Below are 12,674 nucleotides of genomic sequence, written 5' to 3' on the forward strand. Positions count from 1 at the left end.
GCCAGATGTTACCTTCGACCGATCTAAACAATTGCGGCTGGAAAGAGATCGAAATTCACTAGAACCGATCGATGAATGAACCAAGTGCCTGACCCTGAGAAACTAAATGGCAATGGACAAGGGAAGTACGTACTTTATTTATGTTTGTTTAACTTACCCCCTTTTTTAGCCCAGAGATGTGGTCAAACAAACGTATTTTTTTTTCTTTTTTGGGGGTAAGCACACACAACATGCACTTCACCTCCAGATCTCCAGATAATGATTAAAGGGTTCACTTTCGGGACTTGTCAATCCGTTCGCATCGAGTGGGAGCCCCACAACAGAAAAATTCCCCTGAACTCCCGGCTTATCAGTTTTAAATTCAAGTTTCCCCACCGAGCTTTCGCCCCAAAAAGCTGCCATCAAATGGTTTTTGTCTTGGGAATACTTATTTAAAGCTTTCCCCACCGAGTTGCCAAGAATTTCCCACCAAACTTGGGGAATATCCCCCACAAGCCCCCGATTAGTTTGAAAGCCGGGTTCTTAGAAAAGTAAACATCCCGTTGGGTGAATCATCTTCGATAAAGTTATGATTTATTACAGTTAATTACTTATTCATCTAGTTTCAGTTGAACTGGCATTTGAATGCATATGCACATACAGATATCTTTCATTGTCAGTCTTTTTTGTGGGGATTCTTACGACATCTAATACTTGGCCCATTGCCATAAACAGCAAATATCACAGAGTCGGGTGTTAAGAAGGCTGAATCCAGGGATCCACCACCTGCTTATCGGTTCAGTCGGCCGACTTTTGCAGTTCATTGACGATGATCACGTCGCAGGTGATTGCTGGTGGACTGGCCGGGGGTGGCAGAGGCGGAGGCGGTGAGGTTGGAGCACCCAGTTCGCCGGCCTTGTTACTGAACGGTATCACAAACACACTCGTCTTGGCCGCATGCTGCATCTTGATCACCGTATCGTAGCTGGGCGGTGCGAATTCACTGTAGGATGGCGAGGGCGTGGGCGGTGCCCTCAGACCCTCCGTGGACTGTCCTCCGGCGGGACGACGTCTCATGTCACGGCACCGGCGATCCGAACAGGCCATCAGCATGAAGAAGGCGGCCAGGGCCAGAAAGGTGGCCACATACCACACAATCGTGATCACATCCATCGCTGTCTGGGATAGTTCGTTGGGCGACTCGACGACAGCTGAAAGAATTTAGTATTAATTAGTATATGATCATTCTCCAGACCCTAGTCATAGACAGAGACCACGTTATGTATTAATTAGAATCTAGAAGCCAGACTCTCGATAGAACCCCCAAGAAGGCATAGAATTTCATCAACAATTCCTTCATCCCAGTGCAAAAGTGTATTGCCCCGCACATCAGATTATCACACACCGTGTTTGTGCTTCTAGTCACGAATTGTGGGTCTGCGCCATAAACTTTATGACGAAACTGCTCGATTCGCATTACTGTCGCGTCATCGAACTACGCTAATGGCTAAAATGGCCTATTGATAGGGGCTAACCCCAGTTGTGGGCACCGGCAATTAGACGGGAATAGTTGTTGATTGGCGGTTTCAAGGGTCCGGTAAAATTGAGATATTACCAGTGGGCGAGGGCCACAAGGGTTACGAAACTGAATTGATCTAATAGCTGTTCGAAGTTCTTTTGAGCTTTCCTAGCAATTTTTACATTACTTTGTAGAGGGAGAAAACAAATAGGTCGAATTTTTAAAATATTTCTTTAAAATGATAAAAGATAATTACGAAAAACAGTTTTGGTTTTGGTTTCCAAAAATTAAAAATTCCTTAATATACAAAAGTTTTTTAAAATTCAATGACTTTTGTAAGATACTGAAAAGCAATGTCCTACAGAGCGCTTTACGGAGAACTTGAACTTTCAAAACTGTCTTTCTCGAAACCATGTTTTTTCAACTGGTGACTATGATATCTCAAGAACTACTTGAAGAAAGTTTAAAGTTTCATATGACCATTTTCGACCTTTTCAAAATCCTTTAGTTCCTGCCAAAACTACATTCAACTGGATTAAAATGGGTGATCCCCCTTAACACAACTTTACTGTTAATACAGTAACATTTATTTCTTATCTAATTATTATTTACTACTTTATCAGGGGCAATGGACCCAGCAAATATTTATAGTTTATTTAAATCTAATTTAAAACTGCGATCTTTAGAATGTGCTATCAAAATAAACCACTTCAATATATTATTTAATACATTTAGATAAGATTCCAAAAATACGGTCATGATTCTATTTATATTTAAGAATAAATAAAAATGACTGTTGTCAAGACAAAAGCCAAAGAATATCTCTTTTTTTTGGAAATGCTGGCATTACTCATTCCTAGAAGAAGCTAGAAGCTAGACTAGTTTTAATCAGATTAATGTTCACTGATTTTGGTAATATTTTTTTTTTTTAACATCCTAAAACTTTTTGTACTGGCTGATTTAAAAATTGGGTTTTAGTGCTAACTTGTCTTTGGTCTTGGCACTTTTCACATTAGCTCCCTTTTTAGATACTCACTGTTTTTGTAGACAATTATGCGGGTGTTGTTCGAGATGGTGTCGGGAAACAAGTCCACCTCGGTGGTTCCGTTGGCGGACGTTAGGTTGTAGGGCAGCTGGCGGGAGGACTCGTTGAGGACGTTCTCCAGACTGAAGAGATAGGACTGGCCGTGTACGCAGCACGAGCTGGCGACGATTACTGAAAGGGAATAGAGTACCCACGCCGAACCAAACCAAACCGCATCGAGTCGAATCGAGTCGAGTTAAATCGAATCGAATCGAAAAGGAACGGAACGGAAGGGAAGGGAACGGAGCGGACGAGGGGCATTAGCGATATTATGTGGTATCAGGAAATCAAGACAGAGTGGTGAGTGGTGGTGAGCTCACTGAAACAGATAGCTTATCTTCACCATTCTGTGGCGTGCGAACGAATGGATCTTCCTTCAGGTGGGAGCAATGAGGACAAACATCTTCATCGGCGACTGATAAGCGTATCTAAATATAGTCACTGCCAGCGGGGCGTTCCCCCTATGGAAATGGATCGCTTAATGAGCTCAGCCAATCGGGCGGTTAAGTTTACGACCAAAGCCACTTGACGATAAGACCCCGAACTGACGACCCGGTGTCTGAGTTGTTTCTGAGTTTCGGGATATCTCCAGCCCTGATACGGATGAAGAATATCTCTAGTCCCAGCGACTAGTGGGGTAGGTATTAGCCCATGCGCGTTTATTACTTCCCTATCTATAGTATCTATGGCTTGCAAAATATTTTGACTCTCCCCCATCAAAACACAAACACCATAAATGCCCCGTTAAGCTGCCGCCAATAAAACATTGCTTTGCCGCTATCTCATTTAAAAGACCTTTCGATGAGTTGGCAACCGAGTTTGCACACTTCTTTGGCGGCGGCCATATTTCACCATCGAAGGTGCGTTCTTCTTAGATGGGCACACGGCACAACATCTTTTTTTCGAGACCAAATATCTTTACAACGTCTGTCAATAATTACTCGATTGCGGACCCGTTTCACCACGAATCTGATGAAATTTCGGTCGCACGAAATTGTTGACCTAGGTTGGGACTGTGACGAGTCTCGTCGATGAGAGACAGCTGGTCATTTTTTTATTGTCAGTCCAGAGGAAAAGTTGCGCAACTGATTATAAGATAATTCATACGCCCCGTTGTCTAGCCAAAAGTGGAATATTTAATAGATAGGCAGCTTGAATGAATAGAACTCGGGGTTTATCTTCCTTGAAGAAGTCGTCTGGGCACTAGTCATGTGGGAACTCCGATCCCGAGGCAAATAAGTTGAATGGAATCTTTGTGCTAATTTCTGGCAAATTCCGAGTCATCTAAACAAAATGATCATGTGAAAACAGCTGTCCCATTAATGGAATCTTTTTTGCTGGTTCAAAGCAAATATTTTCCGTGCTGGTGATAAGACATCCTAAGATTTATCTGAAAATGTAAGCAGGTAATTACAAGTAACCCTGTTCCACATTTGCACGCACAGAACACTAGATTAAACCATTTGATATATGGTTTCTAAAAATAACTGCCAAAGCTAAATAGTTGGGTGCGGGTTTCTTGGGGGAGAATTTCCAGTTAGCGGTGGATAAATTGCGTGGGTGGGTTCGGTTATTTATAGAGTGTCGAGTTGATACCGATAAGGTGGCCGTAAAAAAACGCATGCAAACACCAGCACAAACCCATTGAAATGCCAAACAAAACAGGCAAGGTGGAAGTGGAAAAACAAGCAGCCACAACAAAATATTAGCAATTAAATTCTAATTAGCTACTAATGGCGAAACGTGCTGGAGTCAACGTCAGCAGTTCCAGTGGTGCTGGTGGTGTTGTGGTGGCACCTGTGCAAACCGATATGCGATATGGGTGGCATTGTCTGGTCGAGTTATTCATATATATATGTACATCGGAGTTACAGATAAACGAACTCCACTTGCCTTGAACCGGCGGCTTTCTGCTTAAGAAGTCGCGTTTCGGGAATTTCCGTGATTAGTTGCCATTACCCCCAAGTTGGGTGGTATAGTAGTACAACGCCCCATTTAATAGCGTCATTTGTCATTAGCATTTGGGGCTTGCCAGCGACTTGAGCTTAACCGGTTTCCATAATTTGCGGGAACATTGCAATTGGAGATATCGCAGGCCCCCCTCTCGAAAACATCCAACATCCCACTTTAACTAAATGTCACCGAAACGAGAGGCTTTAACTTTGATTCGCTTGGATGATATTTATGGGGCGATCACATGTCGCCGGCTCTCAGATCTTATCTAACGGGATTAGCAGATGACGGGATCGTAAAGACATCGTTAACTGGTTTACGATGTCTGGCTGAAGGCCCAAGATGATATGGTCTTGACGCCAGAAGTTCCTCAAACAGTCGTCTAAGGTTATTATGGTTATTGGGATTTGCATTGCACTGATAAAAGTAAGTGGGGGGATTTTTGGAAGCCCAGGTTTTAATGATATAGGGTATATAACATAAAATGTGCCAACAAAGCATCAGAAACTATGTTTTATATTTTATTATTTGATTTCACTTTTATATCAAATCAAGTCTCCTTTGTGTGCTGACCAACCGATAAATCATAATAGAACATCTAATGATATTTATGAGGTTTTATGAAGAATGCTTCAACTAATCACTGATATTTCCTGTTTCATTATAACGACTAGTTCTATGAGATGATTGGCAATACTTTAAAAATACCTACCTACGGCAAACGCGGTTTCATAGACCCATTCAAACATTCCCTGCTCAATGAGTTTACCCGGTATGTTTATTCACGGTATAATTATCTCCAATCAGCTAGGGTTTGTGGAGGTTCACGTTCACATAATTAGCATATGCTTCTACGAGACTTGTTTATTGCCTGCTTGTATATATATCTGTACATTCTGCACATATAGCTAAATATATATATATCCAGAGAAGGCCTGTCTCAGAAACGCGACTCACCTATCATAATTAGCAGCATTGTCTGGATCCGGCTGTATTCCATGGCGCTGATGTTCAGGTAACTGGGCCTGTTGTTTGTTTTTGATTCACACACTTGTCGGCTTGAATTGCAATCAATGAATTTCCATAAATCGTTCACTTCACCGCGAATTGAGAATTGCGAACTGAGAATTGCACCGGGCAATTGGAGACGGAGTGGGGGCTTTAACTTGGAAGCGGTCTGTCCGCCGAATCGAATCGATCTTTCAGCTTCAACTGTGTGTCGCAGACTGAGCGAGTCGCTCGATTTGCCCACAACTTTTAGCCGGAGCTGCTCTTTCTGGTAGTGGTTTCGTTTCGGTTCCAGCCAGTTGCCTGCGTCTTTGTGTGGCCCCCCGTGCGTATGAGTCACGCGCTCTCCGCCGGGCGAGAAAGTAATTCCAGCGATTGGCGGGACTGGTTAGAGCATCGTATCTAATTGTTGGCCAAAACATCAAACAATACGCTGGGGAGGTGGAGGTGCCAAACCAATGAATGATTAGAAGTGGGTTTGGTTCTGGTCCTGTGGCCACGATGGTTTTTTACAAACGCACCCAAAAACCATAATATTAGCTCAATTTTACAATGAATCATACAGTTTAAAAGATATTTCATATTGTCATTATTATACAAAAAAGATTTTTTAAGGGGACTTCCGCGTGGTTACAGAATCGCAGAAAAATAATATTATGCTATCACCATTTCATATAAATATAGAAGGGAAGATATTAAAATTATATATGAACAATAATTTTCTTAACTTAAAGTGTGAAGTATGAATAAAATATTTAACATTTCGTATTATTAATGCTTGCCTGTATTTTAATGGAAGTTCCAAATATTGATCTTGCCAGATCGAAAATAGACTTCTTTCTTGCTGCGCAGTTTATGCAAATATCATTTTGAGCTATTAAATTATCAATGTGATAACGCCATCACAATATGTCGCAGCTTGCAGATAAGTGATAAGAAAAATAAAGAATTTATAAGCCATGTTGGTGCTATATTTTCTTTGTATATGAACCAGTTCCCTCTTCAACGTTATGTATATCTTATATATCGGCTTGAGTATAAACCACACCTTATTCCAAAGTCCCTTAGTTACCGTTTGTTTTAAAAATACATATTCGGGGAGGCAGCTCCACTGCGAAAGTGGCTCAAAGAAGCCACTTTGATTTGGGTTATTTTTGGGCGTGAACTCACACCTACACGCCCCACTCGCAGGCGCTAATTCGCTGTGCGAATTTCACGATTTAACAACATTGCGGCGTCAGAAGAAGATCGAGTGAAATTTCTAGGATCCCCAAGAGGTTTTCGACTCGGAATGATTGATGGTTCAGCGGTCAAGCTTCTTATCAGGGTGCTTGACACGAATTAAGGCCGAACTATGAGCGTCAGAGTGATTTAAGATCGGCCCTGAACTTGATGAATAGATCGATCGTCTCTTTTGTGTGCGTGTTATAATTGGCACCTGGGCGTTATATATAGAGACATATATCCATGGAGCGGCTACCGGTTGCCAAGAGGGCTGCACATTCGCTAATTGATTCGCATACTGCGACTCCAAGGCAATTGGACAACAATTGGGCCGACATTGAACGGGGGCACAGATTGGATAGCAAATTGTCTCTCGCAGATACGATGGGCCATAACCAGTTTGGTCAATTGTGGCGAGTCAACGACCAGGCGACCCCAGCACGTGCCACCGATGAGTCCAGCGTTGGTAACAAAGGAAAATCTAAGCAGTCCAGAAATTAAATTAAATGATTAGCCACGGATGACGCAGTGGGAGCAGCACCTTTCCTCTAGTCGTGACCAACTGTTGATTTCTGATCCCATGAGTTGAGGTGCCTGTCCAACTGGTTATTGGATAAGACACGTGCTGATTCACGATGTGTGTCACCATGTGATGAAACCCCAAAGATGTAGTGATTCCCGGCCGCACTTTCGCCACGCTCTGCTGAGATTTAGTTGGTTTATTTATCAGTTAATATACGTATTTGAGTGAGTTGCGTGTGTATACATATGAGTTAATTGGCTTAAGACCTACTGACCTCTCACTTACATTGCAGTTACATGTTTGGAGTAAATACTGTTGTTCGCGTACATAATCTCGTGAGCGTGTGTGCCTACATATTATACTCTGGGTTGAACAATTGACACTTTCAGCCAGCACACAACAAAGACATCTACAAGCGCGTGGTATTCTATGCGTACAAATACATAACATATAACTATGCAGTACAGAAACAGGTACAACTATGTGGAGTGCTCCGCCAAGAAGGTCCTGGCCGGCCCTTGGAATATTTACGCTAGCTAATACAGAGACTAGTACTGTGTGGCTTTCGCATTTGCTTTTTGCTTATAAATAATTGCTGCCTAGGTAAATAATTGATATAATTTCATGGAGTACGATAATACCAGTGAGATTTCATCAGTGAGTAAACAACTTGCATCGCCAAAAGGCGGCCTCAACAGTTACAAAATACTCAAATAATACGGATAGTTGAAGAACATAAAACTTAAATATATACATCAGTAAAACTGTGGAAATTCTAGGTTGTGAGTATTCTGTGATTTGGATTTGGTTCCGAGTGAACATTTGATCGCTAACGCTAATCACAAAACATAAAATCAGTCCTAACATATTTACATGGAATGCTGATCTGTTCAGATAGAGATACAATTACCTAATAGGACTAATACAACAAGTGTGTGCGGTACCAAGTTACAACTTGCTGATCTGGCACAAAGCGGAGCGGATCTTTATCTTTCCGGGAAGAGGGACTCGTAGCTGGGCGGCAGATCCTTTGGCGTGGCCGGCTGCTGTTGCTGCTGTGCATCGTGCTCGTGCAGCACGCTATCATCGTACTGGACCGCTGGTGGCAGCTCAATGGTGGGCACATCGGACTGGAAAGGAGGTTCATGGAATTAGCTGTGATTCTAGGCCTCAAACAAAGCAAACTCACCCTGACTCGCCGCTGATTGAAGCGGGCGGCGGAGGCCTCGTGCGCCCGCTGCTGCACTGTTATGCAGTTCCAGTACTTCCAGCAGATCCACACGCAGAAGCCCACGCCCAGCATGGTGAAGATGAGCGAGGTGAGCGCCGAAATGGCCACGTTGGCCGTGTCGATCTCCTCGGGCGCGATGGCGTCGTGGAAGCAGGTGCCCTCGTCGCGGCACGGATACAGGCAGTTGGTGATGTTGTCGCGCACAAAGTGCCGCGAGATGCACGAGTACTGGTCGCCGGGATCGCAGAGAAAGTCCCCATTAAACTGACACTCGGAGTGGGCGGTCAGCACCATGCGCAGCTCCAGCGGATCGCCGAGAATGTGGCGCGTTCGATCGATGAAGATGTGCACGTTGACCTCGCGGTCGCGCTGGTCGAAGATCAGCCGTCCAGCGGGCCCATCAATGGAGATATCCGTGCAGATGCGTTCGCTGGGCGAGCGGTTGCCGCTGCTGAACTGGATGTAGTCGATGCACTCCTTGGACACCGGATCGCGCCGGAACTTGAGCCGCGTGATGATGGTGTAGATGCCGCGCGGCGGCCGCTCGCTGGTCACCACCCGGAACTGGCAGTCGTACTTGATCTTGTTGGCCACATGGCCGTGGGGCAGTGTCAGGTTCCACATTTGGGTCACAATTGCCCCCGAGGTGTCCTCGAACTCCAGCCGCACGGTGGGATCGCCGCGGAAGGGCTTGGCCAGCGTGTAGAACAGCTTGTCCGAGCACATGTTGTCCTGGAGGCGAACTGGGGGACAAAGGTTATAACCTCCGCTCGAGAGGATTGGGATTAAAATTACTCACCGTTTTTGTAGGCAGCGCAAAAGGCCACCATCATGGCCAAAGGCCAGAGCGTCCCCATGCAGCACTTGCCCAGCATCTTGTCCCGCGGCCACACGTCCTGCGTGTTTGCTTGCTGTTCCGACGCGTCTCTGTGCAGCTAGAATCCCTGCATTTGCATTTGTTTTCCTGCAAAATGGCCTTAAAATTTGTTTATTGCTAAATGTAGTTGGTGATGGGAAACAAGCAACGATGCATCGATGTCGATTCTTTTGACTATATCGATTTCTTAATATCGCGGTCCGCCCTTCGCTAGTAATGGGTTTAGCCAATACAACCTCCTGCCTTAGCGAATACACTCGCCTGACGCTGCAGTTTGAGAAGCACTATACACTTTGGCGGTAAAGTTTTTGAGTTATTGGAAGTTTTAGAAAATGTTCAATAAATTAAAATATTTTAATTGTTTAGTAAAGTCTTCAACTAAATTTGTTGGCAACAATAAAACGTCGTAAATGACACTAGTATTGATAACACAGTTCAACATGAAAAATGTAACCGCACACCTGATTTCATGGGCGGAAAGTACTCATCGAAGTTAGCTTAAGCCCATTTGGGTTTCTCTGGCTTACCTATTATGTTTACCATTTACCTAGTTTTAAATTCCAAATTTATTTGTATCGGCCGTATGTTGTGAACCGATTAAACTTTTCTTTCAAGTCCTTCGCCATTTACTACTATTTACTACGGTTTACTACTATTTACTACGATTTACTACGGTTTACTACGACTTACTACGATTTACTCCGACTTACTACGATTTACTACGATTTACTACGGTTTACTACTATTTACTACGACTTACTACGAGTTAATACGGTTTACTACGGTTTACTACGACTTACTACGATTTAATACGGTTTACTACGGTTTACTAAAATTTACTACGATTTACTACGGTTTACTACGACTTACTACGATTAACTACGACTTACTACGATTTAATACGGTTTACTACGGTTTACTACGATTTACTACGGCTTACTACGGTTTACTACGATGTACTACGGTTTTTTATACTATCAATTGGCAAATGATATTGCCCTACCGAAAAGTGGTCTTTAAAGGTTAGTAAATCTGTAAATTGAATATAAAAAAATGTGGTTTATTTCTTGGTGAAAAAATAATTATACTTAATTTTTTTCAGATCACATTAGACCCATTTGTCTGCCCCTAACCACAGATCTCCAAGAATTTACCTCGATCACTGGAAAATCCTACAATGCAATCCTACGATTTACTACGGTTTACTACGATTTACTACGGCTTACTACGATTTACTACGATTTACTACGATTTACTACGGTTTACTACGACTTACTACGATTTACTACGGCTTACTACGATTTACTACGATTTACTACGGTTTACTACGATTTACTACGGCTTACTACGATTTACTACTACTTACTACGGTTTACTACGACTTACTACGTTTTACTACGGTTTGGTACGATTTACTACGGCTTATTACGATTTACTACGATATACTACGATCTACTACGATCTACTACGATTTACTACGATCTACTACGATTTACTATGTTTTAATATGTTTTTAGTAAACCATAGTCCACTTCCTTGCAAAAGTGATTTGTGAATTTAGTTTCTTGGGTTCATAGCTGCATAATCGCGAAGGACTTGAAAGTGAAATTTCAATCGGTTCACAAGATATGGCCGTTACATAAATTTGAAATTTTAACTCGCTATAATAGGTAAACGCGAGCTAAGCCAAAGAAACCCAAATGGGTTTTAGATAACTTAGATGAGTACTTTCCGCCTGTGAAATCAGAATTGCGGTTACATTTCATAACATTTAAAATGTTGGACAGTGTAATATTGAAGAATATGAATAAATAATGTTTCCTTTCTGCAGTCCAGGCTCTACTCATAGAATATTTTCAGTGCATTCGCAAAATCTAAATAACAAATGTTAAAATTAAAGAAATTTACAAAAAATTTCGTTTAATTTGTTTACTTGTTTTTTTGCAAAATATAAACAAATATTTTTTATCGCATGGTTGGCTGTGTTTCTAAGAAGCGATAAGCGTTGGATATAAATGTGTATAAACCGCACACCAGCTTTCAGTCGATTTTAATATAAGCTTGGATCATGACCCATTCGGACGTAGCTTTTACCCTTTTTTGGTTCATATTTTGCGTAATATCTCCGTTTCAAGGCAATTCTTACATTTTAAGCCCCGAAGAACACAGAGTTTACGACCAACTTAGACAGCAGGATTGCGGAAGATTAAATGGATATACGATCGAAAACCTTAGTAATGACGGCAAAGTCTCGTTGGAGTCCCAACCTTGGATGGTTCTTATCTATGCAGAAAAACACATGGATAGTTGTCGCTGTGGAGGAGCCCTTATCTCAGAATGGATATTTACTATTAATTTTTTTAGTTTATGAATTAATTATTTCGTTTTTTGTTAAAGCCTTTGTTTTAACTTCCGCTCATTGCCTGGCATTTTGCCCTTCATCCACCGAGTAAGTATAATATTTTAATAAATATTTTTATATATTTTTATTTAACCTCCTTCCTAAACAGATTTAAAGTTAGGATAGGAGTGAAAAACTTAACGACCGCAAAAGATTGGGTATTTTTGGCAAAACATCAAATACCACATAATAACTTTTTATACTACCAACTGGCAAATGATATTGCCCTGCTGAGATTAAACAGGAAAGTGGTCTTTAAAGGTTAGTAAATTGAATATAAGAAAAATGTGTTTTATTTCTTGGTGAAAAATAATTTCTTTCTATCTTTTTTTTTTAAGATCACATTAGACCTATTTGTCTGCCCCTGACCACAGATCTCCAAGAATTTACCTCGATCACGGGAAAATCCTACAATGCAATCCGGTGGAAAGAAATCGATAGATTCAATGATTCAACCACTCTAATAAACCATATTGTGATAACGGAAGAGTGTCCCGTAGACACTCACGAATCTTTTCTGTGCACCACTGAAAACACCTCCTGCAAGGAAAACTCCGGTGGACCACTTATCGGGATGGAAAATTATTTTGGAACCATTCGTCAAGTTTTATTCGGAATTGCTAGTCATGGAAAGGGACCCTGTGGACCATTACAAACTGCGTACTACACGAATCTTTCCCCCTTCATGCCATGGATACTCGAGACGATCGCTAAATTTGATGCTTTGTAAGGAAGTCCTGAATTTATTAAACATTTCTAAATACTACAAAAATAATTTGAAAAAAAACTAACGGAAATTCTTATCAATGACCAAAAAGTCTTTTAATTATCTGATTTTAATACACGAAATAACAGTACTTACATGATTATTTTTT

The 12,674-nt window shown here is 41.8% G+C and overlaps 2 protein-coding genes and 1 long non-coding RNA gene across 3 annotated transcripts; 1 reads left to right on the forward strand and 2 right to left on the reverse strand.

Moving 5' to 3' along the window:
* Nucleotides 1-551: 551 nt before the first annotated feature.
* On the reverse strand, nt 552-5,769 carry LOC108064755 (uncharacterized). Its single transcript, XM_017152438.3, has 3 exons — nt 5,493-5,769; nt 2,535-2,714; nt 552-1,190 (listed from the first exon to the last, which is right to left on the reverse strand). The coding sequence occupies exons 1-3, from the start codon at nt 5,533-5,535 to the stop codon at nt 778-780; spliced, it is 636 nt and encodes a 211-aa protein (XP_017007927.2). The 5' UTR covers nt 5,536-5,769; the 3' UTR covers nt 552-777.
* Nucleotides 5,770-7,471: 1,702 nt separating this feature from the next.
* LOC108064754 (uncharacterized) lies at nt 7,472-9,558 on the reverse strand. The gene is made up of 3 exons (XM_017152437.3): nt 9,321-9,558; nt 8,480-9,264; nt 7,472-8,420 (listed from the first exon to the last, which is right to left on the reverse strand). The coding sequence occupies exons 1-3, from the start codon at nt 9,394-9,396 to the stop codon at nt 8,277-8,279; spliced, it is 1,005 nt and encodes a 334-aa protein (XP_017007926.1). The 5' UTR covers nt 9,397-9,558; the 3' UTR covers nt 7,472-8,276.
* Nucleotides 9,559-11,462: 1,904 nt separating this feature from the next.
* Nucleotides 11,463-12,577, forward strand: LOC138912509 (uncharacterized). The gene is made up of 3 exons (XR_011418064.1): nt 11,463-11,847; nt 11,909-12,060; nt 12,138-12,577. It is a non-coding gene; the product is annotated as an uncharacterized lncRNA (long non-coding RNA).
* The last annotated feature ends 97 nt before the right edge of the window (nt 12,578-12,674 follow it).

This window comes from Drosophila takahashii, chromosome 2R (assembly GCF_030179915.1).
Source record: "Drosophila takahashii strain IR98-3 E-12201 chromosome 2R, DtakHiC1v2, whole genome shotgun sequence".
Taxonomy (NCBI): Eukaryota; Metazoa; Arthropoda; class Insecta; order Diptera; family Drosophilidae; genus Drosophila; species Drosophila takahashii.

Bases quoted from the DNA above. Each gene is read 5' to 3' on its own strand.
- LOC108064755 (XM_017152438.3), bottom strand. From the start codon at position 5,535: ATGGAATACAGCCGGATCCAGACAATGCTGCTAATTATGATAG. The intron at 2,715-5,492 runs GTGAGTCGCGTT...ATTCCCTTTCAG, and splicing joins AATGCTGCTAATTATGATAG to TAATCGTCGCCAGCTCGTGC. The intron at 1,191-2,534 runs GTGAGTATCTAA...AAATTCTTTCAG, and splicing joins CATAATTGTCTACAAAAACA to CTGTCGTCGAGTCGCCCAAC.
- LOC108064754 (XM_017152437.3), bottom strand. From the start codon at position 9,396: ATGCTGGGCAAGTGCTGCATGGGGACGCTCTGGCCTTTGGCCATGATG. The intron at 9,265-9,320 runs GTGAGTAATTTT...TTTGTCCCCCAG, and splicing joins TTGCGCTGCCTACAAAAACG to TTCGCCTCCAGGACAACATG. The intron at 8,421-8,479 runs GTGAGTTTGCTT...CCTCCTTTCCAG, and splicing joins TCAATCAGCGGCGAGTCAGG to TCCGATGTGCCCACCATTGA.